Source organism: Drosophila bipectinata, chromosome 4, assembly GCF_030179905.1.
Source record: "Drosophila bipectinata strain 14024-0381.07 chromosome 4, DbipHiC1v2, whole genome shotgun sequence".
NCBI classification, from domain to species: Eukaryota; Metazoa; Arthropoda; class Insecta; order Diptera; family Drosophilidae; genus Drosophila; species Drosophila bipectinata.
In genome coordinates this window covers 6,454,128-6,475,697 of record NC_091740.1, presented here as the reverse complement: position 1 = coordinate 6,475,697, position 21,570 = coordinate 6,454,128, and the positions used below count along the sequence as shown (strand labels likewise).

At 36.2% G+C, this 21,570-nt stretch overlaps 1 protein-coding gene and 1 long non-coding RNA gene across 5 annotated transcripts in view; one reads left to right on the top strand and one right to left on the bottom strand.

Annotated features, from left to right (window-relative positions):
* Positions 1-1,593: 1,593 nt before the first annotated feature.
* The window catches only part of 4E-T (eIF4E-Transporter), a 45,069-nt gene continuing 25,092 nt past the window's right edge, over positions 1,594-21,570 (top strand). For 3 of the 4 annotated variants that reach the window (XM_070282453.1, XM_070282452.1, XM_070282454.1), the window contains exons 1-2: positions 2,511-2,599; positions 2,678-4,010. In XM_070282453.1, the coding sequence (XP_070138554.1) occupies positions 2,526-2,599; positions 2,678-4,010 (1,407 nt within the window). In that variant the 5' untranslated portion in view covers positions 2,511-2,525. Of the gene's footprint in view, positions 2,015-2,510; positions 2,600-2,677; positions 4,011-21,570 lie in introns of those variants that run through there. The other variant, XM_043213608.2, reaches the window with a different exon arrangement.
* Positions 11,715-21,570, bottom strand: part of LOC108120250 (uncharacterized) — a 162,532-nt gene continuing 152,676 nt past the window's right edge. Inside the window, exons 2-6 of the long non-coding RNA XR_001773064.3 lie at positions 15,330-15,553; positions 15,209-15,270; positions 14,990-15,106; positions 12,158-12,426; positions 11,715-12,100 (exon numbers count right to left, since the gene is read on the bottom strand). This is a non-coding gene — a long non-coding RNA (uncharacterized lncRNA). The remainder of the gene's footprint in view (positions 12,101-12,157; positions 12,427-14,989; positions 15,107-15,208; positions 15,271-15,329; positions 15,554-21,570) is intronic.

Sequence of the window (21,570 nt, the reverse complement as noted above, 5' to 3'; positions counted from 1 at the left end):
TGAAAATAGTCGTATAATATTCTGTATAAAATAAGCTTTTCAACGGTATACCGTGCAATGTGGTGCATCCTCTGTGAAGGCCTAACAGACGCCATATAGTATTTTAAAACTAATTCAATAAACTTATTTGTGGGCTGGTACCGGTTCACTAGTTGGCGCTCCTTTTATCAGTCAAAATGTATAGGGAACTGTAAGTTGATTTACTCAAAATCTGTGGGAGCAATTTGTATGAGTGTGCTCGTACATATTTCAAAAGGTCCCATGTACATCGATTTCACTACCGTGCATATAGGCGCAACCTCTGAGAGCTTCACAATTTAAAAAACAATTTTTTGGGGTAAATTTTTGTATGGGCTGTTAACCGGGCTCAAAACAGTATGGGACAATTTTTTAAACCCATTTTTAAAGCTACTTAAAGAGTGTAGAACCCTCTCAAAGTAAGAAAAAACAATAGTTGAATCAATTCTTAAGGGGGGACATCTGAGTAAAATTTAAAAAAAAATCGAATTTTTTTTTTTTAGATTTGAATCTTTTACTATAAAACCTTATTTCCTAATATTTGATTGGTTTTTTCATTTGGCCAAAAAAATATTAGAAAAACCTCTTATATTCCCCCATGTACTCAGTAGTCCCCTTTAACAATTCTAGTGTTTATTTGATTAAATTTAGTGGCTTTATACTGAAATAGTTAAAAAACAATAAGTTCGTTGGCAATAAGTAATATAAGTAATTAAGGGGTTACGCCACCCTGAAATTTTCAAAAAATTTCAATTTTTTTTTTACTTAATTTTAAAGACTATATTCTTACGCGTATTTTAAGACGTCCCCGAAGACAATATCTTGATAATTATGGAAGTTATGTTTATTTGAAGTCGGCACGGAAGGAGGGCACCTAAGACACTTCTTTTTCTTCTTTTGCGTTTTTCTCGAAACCACTTTTTTCAAGACGGTGGGCATGATAACTCAAAAACTGTTCAACCGATTGACTTGAAAATCGTAAGAAGAAACACATCTTCTTACATAGATTTTCCACAGAGTGACGTAGGATTTTTTCGATCCAATGGATAGAAATTTTTTTATGCAATTTTTAGTACGAAATTTTTGGCCAAAAAAATTGAGTCAATTTTTGAAGTGCTCTCATTTGCGTAATTTTTTTTTTTTCTTAAACGGCTACGTCACTCTGTTCCAAATTTATCACTTTTTAAAAAAAAATGTTGTTCACTTGATTGGGATGAAAATTGACACTTGAATCATGCCCACCATCAAGGAGCACTCCGGAAAAACCGATGATCGCCGATGTTCATATCTCCGCCATTTTGCATTGAAAAGAAGTTTTGGTTTTTTTCAGAATTTATAAAGCTCATTAGTTGTATTGAATAGAAATAAAAGTGGAAAAATCCTATCTCAACTAGTTTAGTCACAAGAAATTCCTGAAAAACCGTCCCGTTTCCACGCGGTCAGGGTGGCGTAACCCCTTAAACAATGCAAGCTTTCCTTCTTCTCATTTCTACTTCGTCGCTACTTTGACTTAGAATAAATAATGAAAAAAGATTTCTAGTCTTCTTTTTCACGCTTAACATAAACTGGTCGGTGCTATTTTGACCAGCACTATACATATAATGTTCAACGTATGATAATACGTTTATTGTTTCGAAAGTGGTGCCCACACAAATACATCCCATCGCATTATATAAGAAGTTATTTAAGAACAATCGTTGTTTATCGATAATTTTTTAATTATAGCTGGCGTGATTCTACAAAAAAAATTTTACAAATATTTTAATACCTATATACTTGTTTTTATACCATACGTTAAATAGAAGTCAAATTGTACTAGCAGTATGATTTTTGGGCAAAGTGGAAAATGAATCTTTAAAATACATATATGTGTAAATACCTGTGTACATGGTTTTATTTATAAATTAAACGAACATTCTGATAATTATTTCTGATAAAAATATAAAAAATAGCCATTGCTATTTAAAACTATGGATATGACCAATTCTAAAGCCAGGTAATTATTTTTTTTTTTAATTACTTTATTTCTGTGGGGCATATGTTTATTCAAACATACAACATTATATATGTATGTTGTATATAGGATTTTAAATCTGCTTAAAGATAAGATGTATACATTTAAACATACATATGTACATGTGTGAAGATTTTGAGTTGTTCATTATTTATACCAGTTATAATTTGTAAAAGGGTATTCTAATTTTGCTGAAAGGTGAATCACATTGAAGAAGACGTCTTCGGCCTTATATGTTTGTATATAAAGAACGTTTTGTATGTACATATGTGTACATACAAATATACATCCATACATACATTTATAAACGTATGTTAGAATCAACACTTAAATCGATCTAAGCATGGCTGTCTTTTCTAGACACTGATCTGTATAAATAATTGTTTTTATAGAGATAAATTTTTTTTGTTATTTGGAGATAATCTCCAAACTTTGGATGCCTTTTATGAGGAAAATGGGCTGCGATCGGTAGTTTATATTTTATAGCTGCTGTATGACAACGATCGGTAATGCTAAAACTTTTATAATCTGTTCCTTGGGCCGTTTAATTTGTTTGGAACTGCGAAGGTATATCAACTTCGGATCCGCCACGAAGTTAACTTTTCTTTTTTTGGTTTAATAAAAACTCATATATTTTATATTTAGGTACACAAGGGCCGACTTATTGGCTTTGCGTTATGACGGAAAAAGTCGCCTGAGACCTTTATGTGCAAACCAAACCGACTTACAGGCGTTAAATTTTTGGAAAGTCAATTTGAATGCAGCTACTTTGAGCGCCACAAGTGGTTATTCTGCTCAGCATAAAAATAGTGTTTCACCAGAGACAGAAACTTCAAATCTTAACAGCAGTAGTAACGGTTTTATTAGTTCTCGTCGTGCCATTAGAAACCGTGAAAGAGCAAATAACTATTACCAGCGTTTTGTACCTAGCGATTTTAATCAAAGTGCAGCCGAAGACAAAGAAACATATGCCACTCACGGAAAATCGACTTTAATTGATCACAGAAGCATATCATCGTCACATTTAATGCCAGCTTTTGCGAAGCGGCGTTTTACTGCAGTCAATGGCGGCACCAATTCAGAAAACAATGAGTCTCACCTAAATATTGGTGATGACAATGATAGTTCATCGAATTTAGAGTTAGTCGATCGTACCTGCACTCCTACTCATGATCGTACCGACAATAAACTTATTTCTACGTGCTTACCTATTCCAAATTTAGCCCAAAGTGAAAATGACCCAGGTTTGGCCTCATCTCCATCATCCACATCTCGTCAAGAAAGACGTATTGGAAGTGGTAGGCTCTTACCTAGAAATGATTGTTGGGATTATAAAGAACAAAAGGCCAAAGACTCTAGCGTTGAAAGAGAAAAGGATGTGACTTATGACGCAGGTGCTACTCATACACAGAGACAAAGGACATTTATTGCTGAGCGCTCCACTGACCAAACGGAACGCCGTTTTCAGTATGATAAAAGATCATCTGAAAGGCAAGGTCTTATTATTCGTCGCGCAGCTAACAAGGATTCAAACATCAATCATGGTCGTGGAAAGCGGTCAAACACTTTTCACTTGCATGAAAAACATGAAGAACCAGAGTGGTTTAGTGCGGGACCTACTTCGCAGCTTGAGACTATTGATTTACATGGCTTTGATGATATTGAAACTAATGACCCGATTTCTGATGCAAAAAATGAGATAAATCATTTTTCTTCAGGTAAAAGGAACTTGGAAAAACAAAAAAGGGTCAGAGAAAGTTCTTTAAGAGATGACAGTAATGCCAGCATTAATGTAACGGACGCTGTGGGTCAAAAACAAAATGATTCTCAAAATATTCTAGGAACCGATAAAACACCAGTGGAACTTACTAATCATATCGAAAATCAGACGAATCAATTGCCTGTTAAACAAAAGGTTCAAAGTGAATTCAATTTTGACGCTTTTCTTAATTTGCATCCCTTGGATCAACCTCTTATGGTAACTATAATTTACTATTCATAAAAAATAAATTAAAAGTTTTAATATTTAGTTGGATTAAATATGTTTGTTTAATATTTAGTTGCATTGAAAATTATTTCAGTTATTTCAAACTGAAAAAATTTTTACCGTCAACTTACGTTAATAATATGTTATTTTACATGTATGTCAAATCATGATCGACGTTGTTGTTATTGTCTTCCATTGCGGCGCAACGAGTTTCAGCCTTGTACACACTTCAAGTTCTGGTACGCAACTGCCTGCGTCCAATTCTCCACCTACTGTGCATACTACCGAACCTCGATCGGCGACAGCGACAAAACGCTGTCGCCTCGCTACAAAGCGACAACATCCTAGCAACGGTTGCCTGGCAACCACACACTCACAGCGCAAGAGGACTCTGGGACCCGAAAATGTGTATTCGCACACACACACCCATACATTCGCCGACACGGCCATCCTGACCCTAACACCTCGTGTAGAAAATAGCAGCATTCGAATTTTCTTTCTTTCTTTTAATTATTAGACTGAACATTAAATAGTTTCATAACAAAATCCAATTTTCTTATCTTAATTCATAACAAATTATCATATTGACAGTTTTACAAAACAGTATTCAGTTCCATAACTATAATTTTTTTTTCATCAATTCAATTTAATTTTTCTTTCTTTCTTTTCATTTCTTTGTTTTTTCTTCTTCTTTTATATAATCCATTCTTCTTCATTATTCACTCATATAGTCGCATAATCAAATACCCCACACGCCATGATCAAAACAAACAATATGTTTTGCACTTGTGCTTGCATTATATTTTATGGACTCAGTACTCTGCCATTTTCATTGGCCAGCAGTATAACTTTGTCACCCTTATTGGTGCACTTCATTTTCTTCTTCAATACTCTCAGTATTTTCATTTTCACTCTTTTCTTCAATACTCTCAATATTTTCATTTTCACTCTTTTCTGCAGCGGTTACGTTTCTTACATCTAAATTATTATAATCATCGTACACATTTAGCTCTTCGGGCACTTGCCCCTCTGGTAATTTTCTTAAGGGGTTATATACAGTTGTACCGCGCAAAAATATGGATTTTTATCGATTTTTTTTTTACACCATAGAAAATATTTATGAAAAATGTTTTACCGACGTTGTTTAGTACATGTTTCTGGGTACTTAATTAAATTTTTTCATAAAAAGATATTACATAACAAAAATGTTATAGCAGAATTCCCGAATCGTCTTTTTTCGATGGTGTCTTGCGGTGGACATGATTTCTCGAAAACGGTTCATCCGAAATCCAAAATTCAAAAAAGTTTTGATTAAAAAAAAAATGGCGACGTTTGAAACAAAAAATTTACTTTTTCAAGGTATAAGATTTTCGTTTTTTGTGCTTTAAAAAGGGAGTTTTCAAAAAAATGGAAAATCCCTCGTTCACGGACTAGCTAATATCATAATAAATATGTGGTCAAAATTTGGTGTTGATCGGATTAGTAGTTTTTTAGTAATCGTGTCCACCGCAAAGGTAATTGCCCAAAAAAAAGATTCTGAGATAATCGCGTTTAAAGTTTCAAGTTTGTTCAAGTTTTATATGCAGATAGTGTGCTATAAATAGCTACAGCTTCGGATCTAATGCTCCGATCGTTATCAATTTTTGTGGGAGTACACCCAATAGAATATACTTAAAGAATATGCAATAAAAAAAAAATCGATTTTTTCATATATCACAACTGTATATAACCCCTTAAATCCTCATGTGCATATTTATAATTTCTTTTATTAGTTAAAGACTTTAAAATGTACCTGTCACCTTCCAGAACTTTTACTATTTCAAAAGGCCCCCTAAATTTTTGACTTAGCTTAGTCTGGTGTCTTTCTTAGCTCTTAAGTAATACGAAATCTCCAATTTTGTGCCTTTTTACTTTTGCCTTATTTCTATCAAATCGTTCTTTATCATAAGCTGCACTGGCTAATACATTCTTTGCAGCTTGCGCTCTTACGTTTGGCAAATCAATAACATTTTCTATATCACTAGGTGGAAGTAATCCCAATGGGCGTGCTACCTTTCCCAATAACATTTCTAAAGGACTTGCTTTCGTAGTGCGATTGGTTGTACAATGGATTGCCAACTGCACCTCTCCCAACACATCCTGCCAAGACTGTGTTCCCGTTTCAACCGCCGTTAACATATTCTTCATCGAGCTCATAGTTCGCTCCATTTGACCATTAGCTCGACTTGCACCAGTGGCTATCAAATGCAATATCAAATGTTTATTTTTTGATCTGAACAAAATTGACTGAACTTTGCGCCTGTAAAACACCTCCCCTGGTCAGCTATTATTCGGTTTGGTACTCCAAACAATGAAACGGCAGATTGAACGGCCCTTATACAACTCTCACTGTCCAATTTAAGACTATGACTAAGATAGACATGTTTGGTAAACGCGTCTATCTGAACAATAACATACTCCTTCTGATCACTCTTGCCACTTAATTTTCCTGTGATATCGATGTGGATAGTGTGCCAAGGAATAGTGACTTTTGGTATTGGATGTAATTCCGCCTGTATTTGTCCTGAAGTGGATTTTGACATTTTACAAGTGATGCAGTTGTCGACAAATTTTTTTACGTATTTTGACATATTGTCAAACCAGTAGAAATCGTAAGTTTTATCTAATGTCTTTTCGAAACCTAAATGCATTATGGACTCATGCACTTGATTTATGACAGACCATCTGAAAGCTCGTGGCACCACTGGTAAGCAACGTGTTCTCCCATTTCTTTGTATCTTTCGATGAAGAACTTCTGCCCTTAATTCATAGGTTTTCGCAATATCTTCAGGCAGAGGCTTGAAATTTCAGCTAAATTTACTCTTTTCTCTTCGACTATTTTTGCGGTTGTAGTAGACTTTTGTGAAAGGGGATTTCTTGATAAAAAGTCAACGTGTGCCATCCTTTTCCCTTCTCTATACTGAATATCGAATGTGAATGACTGCAAATAACCCCACCAACGCTGTACTCTGGAGGTTAAATCTCGTTTATTACTCGACGCCTTAAGCGAGTTGCAGTCAGTATAAACTACAAAGATCCTGCCCAGCAAATGTCGAAAATGCTTAATGGCGTTCACGACAGCTAAGGTTTCCAACTCGTACGAGTGATATCTTGATTCTGCCGGTGAAGTAGTTTTGCTATAGTATTCTATTACCTGGGGTTTGTTATTAATTTTGTGTAATAAAATTGCACCGTAGCCACTGCAACTGGCGTCTGTGTGTAATTCGATTGGATAATAAGGGTCAAAAATAACAAGGACTGGTTTGTCGGTAAGAGTGGCAATGACCTTTTTCCGTATCTGTTCATGCTCTGTTTTCCAAATAAATTTGTTTTTATCTGCAGTTAAGAAATATAACGGTTTCATTAAATGTGAAAATCCCTTAATAAACTGTCGGAAATAGGATGCTAGCCCAATGAATTGTCTAAGTGAAGTGACTGACTGTGGAGGCGGAAGAGCAGTCAACGCTACAACTTTCTGTGGGTTTGGACGAATCTCACCCGCACTTATATTGTAACCCAAATATTGAACCGATGTTTTCATGAATGAGCACTTTGTAAGATTGAATGAAAACCCAGCCTTTGTCAAAACATCTAGAACGATCTGTAATCTTTCTAGCGCCTTGCATTTTGTTGAGGCGGCTATCATGATATCATCCATATAGACGATGACAAAGGAATTTGCTAGATCCCCTAGCGCCTGTATTACAAATCGTTGAAAAACGGGAGGTGCGTTTTTGAGCCCAAATGGCATGGACAGGAACTCGTATTGACCATCCGGAGTCACAAACGCCGTGTACTCGATAGAATCTGAATGTAAAGGAATTTGGTAATATCCGCTGGCCATGTCTAGACATGTAAAGTAATTAACTCCCCCAAGCCTATTGATTTGATCTTGTATAAGTGGTAAAGGGTATTTATCAGCGACCGTATTTGAATTCAGCTCTCTAAAGTCAAACCAAAGTCTGTCCGTACCATTTTTTTTCTTCACTTATAATATAGGGCTTGCATAAGGTGAGCAGCTTGGCCTAATTATATTGCACTTTAGCAGTTCATTAATTTTGTCCCTAACCAAATCACGCTCGCATGGACTTAAACGATATGGCCTTCTCTGTACGGTTTTTGTTGGATCAATCAACCTAATTTTCATTTCGCCAATTCTGACTTTAGTACTTGGGATCCCAGTTATAAATGAATTTGAGTACTTTGCCAATAGTGAATGTAGTTTTATTTTATCTTGTCCCTCAAGCTCAGTATCAATATCGGCTGGCTCATTGCCGGTACACAAATTAACTACTTTGGTCTTTGAGATCCTAAATTGGTTTGATGAAATGGCAATATCAAATTATATCTAATATCTTATATAAATTATTATATTAATATCAAAAATTTCGATACAATAATCATCAATTTTTACATTGCTTAATATTTGTAAAGTACTACATATTCCATTGCTGCCGATACCTCTTAACATAACAATATTATTGAATCTTTTACCAGAAAATTTGGTACTTAGCTTTTCTTTTATCAACGAGCATTCCGATCCCGAATCGAAGGTGATTTCGAAAATTTGGCTTCAATGGTTCAGGCATCCCTTTGGTACTGCAACGCTGCACTGTTCCACTCGCTTCTCCCGATTGAATGCCTTGTTCCTGTCAGCTTCCTTTTTTGTACATTGAGTGGATATGTGACCCAATTCTCCGCACTTGTAGCACGTTAAATTTGATTTTCCACGGTGATGAACATCATGCCTGCCATGTTGGGTTTTATCAGTCGCGAATTGATTTTGTTGTTTCCTGAATCTGGATTCAGACATTTTATGGCCCACCTTTCCGCAGAAATGGCACTCTATCGGTGATTGTTTTTGCCGTTTAGAATAAGTTTCAGACTGATGCTCCATAGCGCCGCTTTTCCTTTTAATAAAAGTGAATGCTTTTAATTCGGACTGTAGATCGCCTCTGGTTCGAACATTTGATGTAAAACTTAAACGCTGCAATCGGTGATCGAAGCTTGCCAGCAGCGCAAGGGTCACAGACACAGCAATCTCTTCGTTATCCATTTGACACCATTTCGTCGTTAGTTCGGTAACCATGCGACTTGCATGAACAGCCAGACTCTCGCCATCAGTCGGTCGATTTGATAGCATATTAAGAAACATAGCGGCTGGTGTTTCTATAGTGTCGAAGCGTTGTATTAACAATTCTTTAAACTCAGGCCAAGTAATTTCAGCATAGCACACTTGCGAAAGCCATTGCGAAGCACTTCCTTCTAAAGCCGAACTCAAAGCCATAACTAACGCACTGCTTCTCAATGTGTTTTCTTGTAAAATTATTTCCACCGTTGTGCACCACGATGATGCGTTGGCTCCTGGTTTGTCTGGGTTGAATTTGGGTAGTTGCACAGTTTTGTTCTGCCCTGCATCAGGTACAGTTGTTTTTATGGCTCTCACTAGTTCAATTAAATTTGTATTTTGCAATTCCATCAGGGTACGCCATGGTCCATCTAGTGTTGAAGGCTGGTGGCCAGATCCCACTTCTGATGTCAAATCATGATCGATGTTGTTGTTGTTGTCTTCCATTGCGGCGCAACGAGTTTCAGCCTTGTACACACTTCAAGTTCTGGTACGCAACTGCCTGCGTCCAATTCTCCACCTACTGTGCATACTACCGAACCTCGATCGGCGACAGCGACAAAACGCTGTCGCCTCGCTACAAAACGACAACATCCTAGCAACGGTTGCCTGGCAACCACACACTGACAGCGCAAGAGGACTCTGGGACCCGAAAATGTGTATTCATACATTCGCCGACATGTATATGTTATGTATATGTTTTTTACATGTTACATGTTATTTTACGATAATATAATATGTTATGTATATGTTATTCGACTGCGGTTGAAGCTAGCTTTTATTTCTTGGCAACTCTTGCTTGTGATATTATAACTCAAAAGTGTTATATTATATTCAAAAGTGTGCAACACGTTGAAGGAGACATCTTCGACCCTTTAAAGTACATTTGTACAGTGGCTCACAGTTTATTTGACCATCTTATTTATGTATACATACTTTGTTAATCTTAAAATTTAATTCATTTGATAATGACACAAAAAGAATTAATCAGGGCTTACGTATTTTTGTCGGTTGATTTAGTAATTTTATTCAAATATTCTTTTATTCAAAAGAAAGGAAATGTTCAGACCAGAGCTCTCGTTGCGAGCACAACCGAAAAAAGTTCATACCCTCTCGCTCTCGCTCTGAGCAAGAGACTTTTGCTGTCTTCATTTCTGTTTTCTGTTGATCCCTTTTTATTTTGGTCGTTCAATGAGCAGTGCGGAAAGAGCGGAACGAGAAACGTTCGCACAGAGAGTCAGCAAATGATCGATTGACCGAAAAACTCAACGCAAACAGTTTTCCCTTTACTTTTGTTGTTGATGCAATTAATATATTTCGTCTGCAAAACGAACGCTTGGGAATGTATACCAATACATATGTAATAAAATAATACAATTTTTTTAATAGAACAATTTAATTTTCTTATTCTTAAATTCTTAAATTTAATAATTTAATTTTACTTTCAAATATTTTTGTTAACAAGTTTCATTTAGATTCCATATTCTATTTAAAAAAATGCTATCAGAAGGAAAAAAAAAGTTCGTGAAATGAAATTTGTGTAAAGATTACCGGGCAATTTAATACCGCAAACATTACAAATTGCTTTATTCTCGTCCAAAATGAATTAAAAAATTGGTGCACATTTTTATTCATGTCTCTTCCCATTTTACAACAATTATTTCGCAACTTAACACACTCAATTCACGATCGCAATTAAACGCTTAATAGAGATGGAGAAACATCGAAGTTCACGGACATTGATGTCTTATATGTTTTTGGCGAACTGCGAGAATGCGAGAAGCCCCCAAAAGGTGCCATTACTTGGTAAAAGGCATATCCAAGCTCGATTGGAGTTTGCCAAAAGCCATTTGAACTGGTCAGTGACAAAATGGCGCAATATTCTTTGGATAGATGTGTCCAAACTGGTCTCTTTTGGTGGGACAGGCTCCAGACAGTATGTCCGACGACCCCCAAACACTAAGAACCACCCAAACCACACTTTTAAGACCGTTATGCACGGTGGCCCTAAAATATTGGTATGGGCTTGATTTTCGTACAGTGGCATGGTCCCATGGATGGGATCATGGACCAACACGTCTATGTCGACATACTCAAAAAAGTAGTGCTTTCTTATATGATATAGATATGTCCTTAAAATTGACTTTCTAGCAGGATAACGATCCAAAACATACCAGCAAATTGGCTAAGAGTTGGGTTAGTCAACCAAACATTGATGCAATGTCTTGGCTAGCACCTTCCCCGGATTTAAATCCGATTGGAAATTTATGGGGGGACATCAAGAAATGTGTGGCACAGAAATACCCGACTTCAACACCGCATCTTTGGCAATTTGTACAGAACGCGTGAGCCCAGATTCCCCTCAAGCGTTGCCAGGACTTGGTGGACTCCATGCCACGTAGCTGTTTAAGCCAATAAAGGCTTTACGACAAAATATTAGTTTATATTTATCATTTTTGTTATTTGTATTAGGTTATTTTAAAGATTTGATGAATTTTTTAGTTCTTTTTGGTAACACTTCTATTATTATGAACACCCCATTTTGTCGATATTATTTTGTTATTATCTATATTTTCGAAATAAATGGAGTAACCAGACTGAAACAAATGTTATCATAATTAAAAATAAATAAACCAATTTTGTCCCATTTTGGTGTTTGTACTACAATTATTCGATCTTAAACATTTGTGTCATGAGCACTGCTATTTTTATGAACACAGCTGTACATATTATTTACAGCTTGGTTTTTGTTCAAAAAAAGTAGCATATCGACAACGGTCGATGATAGCCACGTTCGACGCTTACTAATGAGTTGCCCGGCTTTGCTAAAAACTCGTTCCGACTCACACGAAGATGCGGGCACGCAACAGTATTTTTTTACTAGAGTTTTAAATGCGTCGCCATCTGTAGTCATCTAAAATATAATTTATAAAATAAACAAGAAAAAATATGTTATTGCATAATTTCTTACCTTCCACTACGCAAGAGGGTCGCATTTCTCGGGTTGGTTCTCTTTCTCTAAATGTTGCCTTATCTGGATAATGGCATCTGTCCAGGAATAGTGCACCTTATTTTGGTTTTTTACTTTAAGAAATGAATATCGACTGGGCTACTGTGTTGGTGGTGTTGGCGTATGTTGTGGGCTTGTAGGCAATTTAGTGACCAGTTCGTGCTGCACAGCTTTAGCAGCTTCTTCATCATTGAATGGAATCAAAAATCCATGCTTCTTGAAGCGGGGATCTAAAATGGTGGCAATTCTGGGTATTGTGCTTGTCTCATATTTGGCGGGCCTGTTGCTAAGAGCAGACTTGATGGACGTCAATATATTTCTGCCTTCTTCGGTCTTCACTTTAATTTTGCCTATTTTGTGATTCATCTCGCAAATTACAGGGATTATTATCGAAGCTTAGACTTTTGTATTTGTTGATACAGAAAGCGTAGCTTCTTAAAAGGGGGATAATAATTCGGATATATCCTTCAATATATCCACTGCGGCTGAAATCGGCAAAGGAGCGTTACGAGAAGATACCAAAGCTATTGTTATGAATTCGTTGGTCTTTAGTATGCGCTTGATCATCTCGTATGCGCTGTTCCAGCGAGCTGGCATTTCATGTAGAAGTGAATACGGATTATCCCCCTGAGCTTCCTTAAATTTGGAATAAGCGATCTGGAAGTCCGGCAATTTTAGCACATCTTGCACAATAAGGTTTATTGTGTGCGCAACACACGGCAAGTGCGTAAATTCCAGCAACTCACATGTTTTTAGCATCGTCGCGTCGTTATCTGTGACAACACAAACCACCTTATTTGTGACACTCAATCATCAATCATCAAGCACGGCCTTTAAACTTTAAAGTTTAAAGTATCCGAAATATTATTGGCGTTGTGATTGGTAGTGTCAAGGAGTTGCTTCGTTGCTAAAATCGCGGACTCCAGCCTAAAACTATTTGAGACAAAGTGGCACGTAACGGTAATGTACCCTTCATTTGCCTTCGACGTCCACAAGTCAGTTGTTATGAAATCAATATTGGTCAATATACAAGCAGCTTATTTTTAAGGCACTCATATTGAGTTGGAAGTAGGGTTGTTGGTTTTTGAAAAAATATCGTATTGATGATATTTGCTGTGAAAAAAATATCAATCGATAATATTCAGAAACATCACAAAAAAAAATCGATATATCGAGTATTTTCGATATTTTTAATAGTCAGCTAAAACTGAAAAAAGGTTATTTTTAAATTTAAAAAAAGGTTTTAATATGTGTTGTCATCCGCCATGAACTGCAAACAAGACATATTTTTTATTTAAAAAGTGAATTGAAAAAACAACAAATATTTATACCCACTCTCAAGCAACTTTTATTTAAGTTCTTTGAAATAAAAAATAACAAAATTATTAAGGACATTGTATTCAAATTTATTTATAAAAAAAACTTTATACAAAAAAAAAAAGTTTCATGGAATTTATGGAATATGTACTTAATAATGCTAATTACTTAATTCTCTTATTTAATGCTCTTAATTACAAAATAAATCTTTCTTCAATGATTTAAAAAAAACTCTTTCGGTTATATGCTGGTATGTCATTCGACTACGGGAGTCACAGACAACACATTTAATGGCAGAAGCCAACCGTTCAGATGGAACCGAACTTCCAGGCGTGATAAGAAAACTTAAAGCAACCTTCGCTAGCATCGTCATCGTTGAAATTTGTGAGTTCCAGAATTCCAACGGATTTGTCTCCCAAATACAAAATGGCATACTCAAGTAAACCTGCATTTCCTTTCTTTCGCAACTAATATCGGAGAACACCAACTCAAAAATATTATTATCGACTATTTTTGCCCAAAAAATATCACGATAATAATATTTTTTTAAGAGAAAATATATCGATATATCGATATTTTGATATATTTCCGACCATGATACAATTATATAAGGTAGTCCATTCCACTGACATATCGTTTGGGTTTGCTCACTTAATTTCAAACTGTCAAACTGAAAGGTGATTTTGTTTTCATAACTTTAACCCTTAAGTGGCCAAGCAAAAAATGACTTTTTGCTATTATTGTCGCAAGAACGTGCTAGGCGTAAAATTTGTGCATGTTCCAAAGTGCATTGAAAAAATAGCTTTGTGGGAGCAGTCTTTGGGCTGTACCTTTATTGAGAGCTCTCAAATTTGCGATACGCATTTCAGTGCTTCACAGGACTTAATTCGACTGCAGTTCCGCAAAAAGAGGCAGAGCCTGAACATTTTGTTAAATTAGGCTACGCCAATTCGAGCACGCAAACAGATTAAAAAAAAAATAAATAAAAACACTACAACTCTTGTCATAACTAAGAAAAACTTGTAGCCCCATGCTCCGTGTAAGGGTTAATCAAAGTTTCACTCGCACTATTCAACGCTTACTATGTTAAAATAAAAATAATGCAGTTAAGTCAACGAATGGACTACCTTATATAATTGTATCATGTTTCCGACATCCCTAGTTGGAAGGACTACGTCGCGCAGGTGTGACCTACTCGGTAACCTGTAGCGGGGGTCCATTTCCCTCATAAGTGCCTTAAACCCTTCGTCCTTAACGACAATAAAAGGTTGTACATCGACTGCAATCATGTTCATCACCTTATTGTCCAATACACGTTATCGTGCCGAGTCATTATTGTAAAAGGCGATCGATTGTCCGACAAACTTTTCTAAAAGTTTGTTTTTTGGCCACTTTCGACATTAAGTCGACCAGGATGAACATGTTTTAATTGGTCCATAAGGTTAGTAGTGTTTTCACTCGTCTTTATTGCCTTACCACAATAATTGCAAATTCCATGCGTTCTTTCGGCGTTTTTTTTTGAAACATCCCGCCCCCACGCTATTGAAACATCCCTCCTCTTTTGATCCTCATCGGGCTGTTCACTGGCTGCTCCTACAAAAAATAAACTGTATTAATGCCAATTCAATGCAAAAGCAAAAATGCATGCAATGTGCATGTGCATTTCAACAGAAAGTTCGGTTTTTTAATACTTACTTTTTAAAAATCTGTCGATGATTTATTTCCACCACTCACGCCAACATCACCAACAAGTATAACTAAAATAACAATATTCTGTTAGTAATTTATAATGAAATTAAAAGATGTTTGTACTTACAATGTGTCAATCTTCCTTTATGCGCCTTAGAGATTAGAGATGGAAAAACATCGATGTTTCTCCACCTCTAACGCTTAACGACTTGTTTGCCTATGCGTGTGAATGTATACCAGGCACGAAATCGCACGCACACATGCCCCTGTGTAAGTGAATGTGTGACACGCATACATAAAAAGAACAATCCAAACGCAGACCAGCCTTCTTCGTCGCGCTCCTTTCAGCGACTGAGAAAAAAAAAGCATTCAATGAGTATATGAGCGTAAGATGAACGAACGGTGAGCGTAAGAAAGAGAGTAAGATTTAGCTATGGGGCCTGCCGTATTATTTGACTTATTGAATTTATTTGACGTATTGACGTGCGTAATGAAATGTGCTCTTTATTTTTTGTGTAATAGATGATTCTCGATTATTATCAAAAAATAGATTTTTTTTTAAATTTAATTCAAACTTATAACTATTCAAAAATGTTCCTTTAAAATTTCAAGGGAAAATTTCAAAATTTCTCGAAGATATAGCCGATTTATGGTGGGAGCGTCAGGCGACGGCGAGAGCCGTCTCAAAACTTTAAACGCGTTTTTCTCGAAACAGTGTTTTTACGACTGGCCCATGAGGTTACTCAAAACATATTAATTCAATCGGTTCCAAATTTTAATACGTTATTCTATACATATGTATATAGCTCTGGTATGAACTAGGATAAATCAAATCGGTGTAGATCTTTACTATTTAACTTGATTTGTGGCTGCAAAAAATAAATTTAAAAAAAAAATTTCAAATGTCCGCCATTTTGTTAATTTTTGTGCGAAATTAATAATCCTAGTTCATACCAGAGCCAAACATGTAATCTTTCTAATCCCGTTGGAATTTTTGGTTTCCGATGTTCCAGTGAGCGGAAATCACACGCGCCGCCGAAAAGAAGGGCTTTTGTTTAATCACAAAAAACAAAAAAATTACTTAAAAATTGTTTTCTTCCTTTTTATGTCTTCTACAACTCATGTAAAAAATATTTATTAATTTTACCTTCACTTCTTACGCACTTAACACTGTTTTAAAACTGAAATTACTTTAAATTATTTAGAAATTTAAATCGCGTCCACGCTTAGTAATAGTCTGCAAAGAAATAAAAAAAAAAATGAAGAACAACGAAACCAGACACGACAAGAGCCACAACTTTACAAGAGTTCTTGTTATTGCATTTTTCAAATAAACGGCACGCGCCGCTCTATCCCTTATGGTGATTCGTATATATAGGTGAATATTCAAATATTCAATATCAAATATTCAATATAAAAATATTTACATATATGCCTATTTGTTGTTTTCAAAATTTGACCTCGAATATGCCCGCCGCCTACATCAAGAGTTGGCCATATTTCCATTTTTACGTAATTTTTACATAAACTTAAGTTCTTAATAAAAAGAAATAAAACTTTTACTAAATATGGTGCCATTAGTTATAAGATTTAATTTGAACCTCTAACAGCGTCATCTTTCCGGTTGCTCTCCTCAAAAACTTCGAGGAGCCCTGAATGAGAGAACTCATAAACACCTGCAACATGTATTATTTTTTCAAAAAAGAGGCAAAACCCATTACTAACAATTGATTTTATAGTAATAGCAAAAATGTAAGAGTCATTTTTACCATTAAAGCACTTAAAAAGGCAACTAAAAGAAAACCTTAACAGAACACATGTACTTTTGTTAGAATAACCTAGAAGAACATATTTGCGACACATTAAACGAAACAACAGAAACATATATAAATATGTATAGAAAAACGTTTCAAATTATAAATTGACATACCTTGACCTTTATTTTCTATAAAAACACTTTTAGCTTTTTATATTAGCTTTCCCGCGTTTTTAGACTTAAATAAAACGACCTTGAACAGATGGCTTTAAAAGCGCGAAGAATTTTAGGCAAATTAGAAAAAATCGTTCCAAAATTTTTTTATATCATTTCAGTATTAAATATACCAAAAATATTATTAATTATTAATATTTAAAAAAAACTATGTTGGATAATATTTTTTGGGGTAAATTAAAGATTTTAATTTCAAATATGACCTCAAGAAGTGTGTACTAATCTTAGTTTACCTGTAAATCAAACGAAGGTAAATAAGTGCCTCAAGGCACACTTGGGGCTTTAAGTCAATTTTTTCATATATGATTTTATTCTATTTTTTGATTATGGTACTCAAAGATTTAATGATAAGATAATTTTTATTTGCCGTACAGCATAAGTGAAAATTACATTTTGTGCACATAAATTGTGCTTGGGATTTCTTGCAGTTCTTGCACCATCTTTTGCAAGTGTCCCGACTCATCCAAACAGGAAAATGGTTGACTTTATAAAACCGTACATTACAAACTGGATGCTTTGACTTTTCACCAACTGTGAGCGATGGCTTTGAATATCTCGGCGTGAATGGGGATTGCATTGTTCAACCTGGTTGTGCAGTTCGCTGGGATGTTGGTGACGGAAATTTCCGATGATAATCACGGAATGTGCGACCGCGTTTACACTTGCTTTGATATGCCACTAAACCAGCAGCAATTGATTCCCGAGACACTGGAAGCTCTAAAAATTTGTCTGTATTCTTGTTTTCCTTTTTAATGCGCCTGTATAAAACATACGCATTTGTCGCTGCCATATCAACCAAATGGTAAAAAATTTTTGTCATTGCATTTGCGAGAATATGATAACCACCAATAAGTCCATCCATCAGGTCAACACCGCCCATGTGGGCATTATATTCCCGAATAATTTAAGGACAATCAACCTAAATGTATCTTTTAGATTTCTTGTCATAACGAGCTATCTTTGCTATTCCTTCATTTGAATTTAATTTCAAAAATGGCTTAAGGGGTTATATACAGTTGTGATAGATGAAAAAATCAATTTTTTTTATTGCACATTTTTTAAGTATATACTGTTGAGAATACTCTCACAAAAATTCATAACGATCGGAGCATTAGAACCGAAGTTGTAGCTATTTATAGCGCACTACCTGCACATCAAACTTTAAACTTTAAACGCGATTATCTAAGAATCTTGTTTTTTCGAAATTATCTTTGCGGTGGACACGATTACTAAAAAACTATTAATCCGATCAACATTAAATGTTGACCACTTATTTATTATGATAATAGCTACTCTGAGAACGAAGGAATTTAAATTAAAACTCCTTTTTTAGACCATAAAAATCGAAAATTTTATACATTACATGAAACAGTTCATTATACCCTTGCATAATTTATAATTTTATAATAAATTTTATAATTTTATAATTTATAATTTTGTCCAAAAGTGTGCAACGCAGTGAAGGAGACATCTCCGACCCTATAAAGTATATATATTCTTGATCAGGATCACCTCCTGAGTTGATATGAGCATGTCCGTCTGTCCGTCTGTCTGTTTCTACGCAAACTAGTCTCTCAGTTTTAAAGCTATCGTCTTGAAACTTTGCACACACCCTTCTTTCCTTTGCACGCAGTATATAAGTCGGAACGGCCGGGATCGGCCGACTATATCCTATAGCTGCCATATAACTGATTGATCGGAAATAGTATAACTTTGGTGTTTTTAGAGTTAGAGAGTTCAAATTTGACATGAGAGCTATTTTTGGCAAAATAATACGACATGCCAAATTTCATAAGGATCGGCCGACTATATCCTATAGCTGCCATATAACTCAACGATCGGAAATTACCCAACTTTCGTGTTTTTGAAGATAGAAAGCTGGAATTTAGTACAGACTCTATTTTTGGTTAGTTGATCCAACCTACCAAATTTCATTAGGATCGGCCGACTATATCCTATAGCTGCCATATAACTGAACGATCGGAAGTGACCCAACTTTTGTGTTTTTGAAGATAGAAAGCTGGAACTTGGTACAGATTATATTTTGATCCATCCTACCAAATTTCATAAGGATCGGCCAACTATATCCGATGTTTGCGATATATATCCGGTTTTAGCTGCAAGGGTATATAAACTTCGGCTCCGCCCGAAGTTAGCTTTCCTTTCTTGTTTTTTGTTAAAATCGTCACCATTTTTCTTTAATCAAAATTTTTAAAAATCGGACGGACTAGGCAACACAATGTACTAACGAAATTTTTGATTTCGGATGAACCGTTCTCGGGATATGATGTCCACAGCAAGACACCATCGAAAAAAGACGATCTTGGAATTCGGCTATAATATTTTTTTATTCAATATTTTTTTAGTAACGTCTGTAAAACATTTTTAATAAACATTTTCTATGGTGTCAAAAAAAAATTCGATAAAATTGCATTATTTTGCCCTGTACAACTGTATATAACCCCTTAATACCAACATAAGTAGATAGCAAGCAAAGGGCTTTATTGTCTTTTCATAATACATTGGTTATATTGATGCCATATGACGAACCGACATATTCATTCGATAAGCCTCTCGGCTGTTTCGTGATCGTAATGTCATTCGGAAGCTTGCAATTCGGAATGCGATTAACACGCAGTGTTCCTAGGCTATATATCCCTTTAGCACGCAGATAAACTATCAACGGTAAAGAAGTACAAAAGTTGTTAAATAAATAATGTAGGTTTCGAAACTTTCTACCGTTTTTGTCAGGCGTACAATAATGTTTGCCGAAGCTCCATGACCTGGATAAGCAGGCAAGATAACGTTGTCGCCTGCACCACTATAAATTTCAAACCGGTAGGCATAACCAAATGAGTCGCACAACACAAACAGCTAATATCCCACCTATGAGGCTTATTGGGAATATACTGCCGAAGGTGGTGCACATTAATTCATCGACACAGAGTCAAACCTCTGGTTAAGGTGATCTAAAAAATTACGCGTGCGATGCTGTGAATCGTATCTTGGCTCACCTTTCTGGATTCGCTTGCTCTTATCCCGAAGTGTTACCCAAGAGATCCTCGTCCGTTTCAACATCATTGGACAAATCCAGCAACTGTTCATGGGTCAAACCGTCTACGTATTCGACCTGCCATTTTTTCAATAAGACACCATTGAAACAGAAACAAACACAAAAATTGCACGCAGTTGTGAAATAAGCGGTGTTGGTAAAAGATCGCGTGGTGTCGCAACAGTGCATCAAGGCACTTATCACAATTTCACCGCTGCAACGAACTGTTTGTATAAAGTTGCATACATACAACTTGATTTGGATAATATAATATCTTACCTTCGAGAACAATAATTTTTATTCGGCTGTTTCGTTTTTTAGATACTACAAATTATATAATAAGTGCGTTGAGGCACTCTTGGGTATTAGAGGGTTGAGCAAAATTAAATTATTTCACAAAAAAAAATACATAATTTATGCCGAAAATTCGGGCTTTTGGACAACAGTGCACTGGGATATACCTTCAGTTTGAGAGTTATCCCAATAGAATAAATATATTATATTTGGTTAAAAAAAATGTATTTTAGGTGTATTTTTTTCCCGATGTAACCAGTCGTGGTTCGGATCTCTCCGAACTTGTTTTACATAACGTGTTCCACACTGAAGGGATTACAACCACGGCACGCCTTCAAGAGGCATATAATGCATGGGCACGGATGGTACGCCTGCCAGCGTCCCCGACTAGAAGCTATTGCTATGTACATAGCGACCAGCCTGGTACCTTTTATTTATATGCATGCCGGGCAGTATGCTCCCTCTGGATAAGAGGCGAAGTGCATCTATCACCTACCTCAATGGTACTGATTGGACACTATCCAACCCGTTGCACCGAATGTTGTGGTGACCCACCCCATTAGCTCCGAGAAGCTCGGATGGGGGGCCCTGTCTCCTCCTACGATAAGCTATAGCGAGTCCAGGATCCGCCAAAGTGCTGCAGACCGAGTCCATTGATGTCTCGCAAGTCTGCATAGAGGGGGCAGACACATAAAATGTGCTCCCAGTCCTCATTAGTGTCGCCACATGAGCATGCGGCAGTATCGCTAAGAGCTCGTCTATGCAGAATTGCATTGAACGACTCGTGCCCTGTCAACAAAAAGCTAGTGCGCATCAAGAATCCAAAATCTGGATTCTGATAGACGAAGGAAACGTCCGGGATGAATTTGTTGGTCACCTGACCGGGCGAGCCAACGGCGTCCCACCTGCTCTACCAGTCCGGCAGGAGGCATTCTTCGATACGCGCGACTCTTTGCGTCCAGTTCGGCCCGAAAGGCCTTTTTTGCTATTTTGATAGCAGCCAAGTCAAGAGGCGGGGCTTCAGCCACGTCG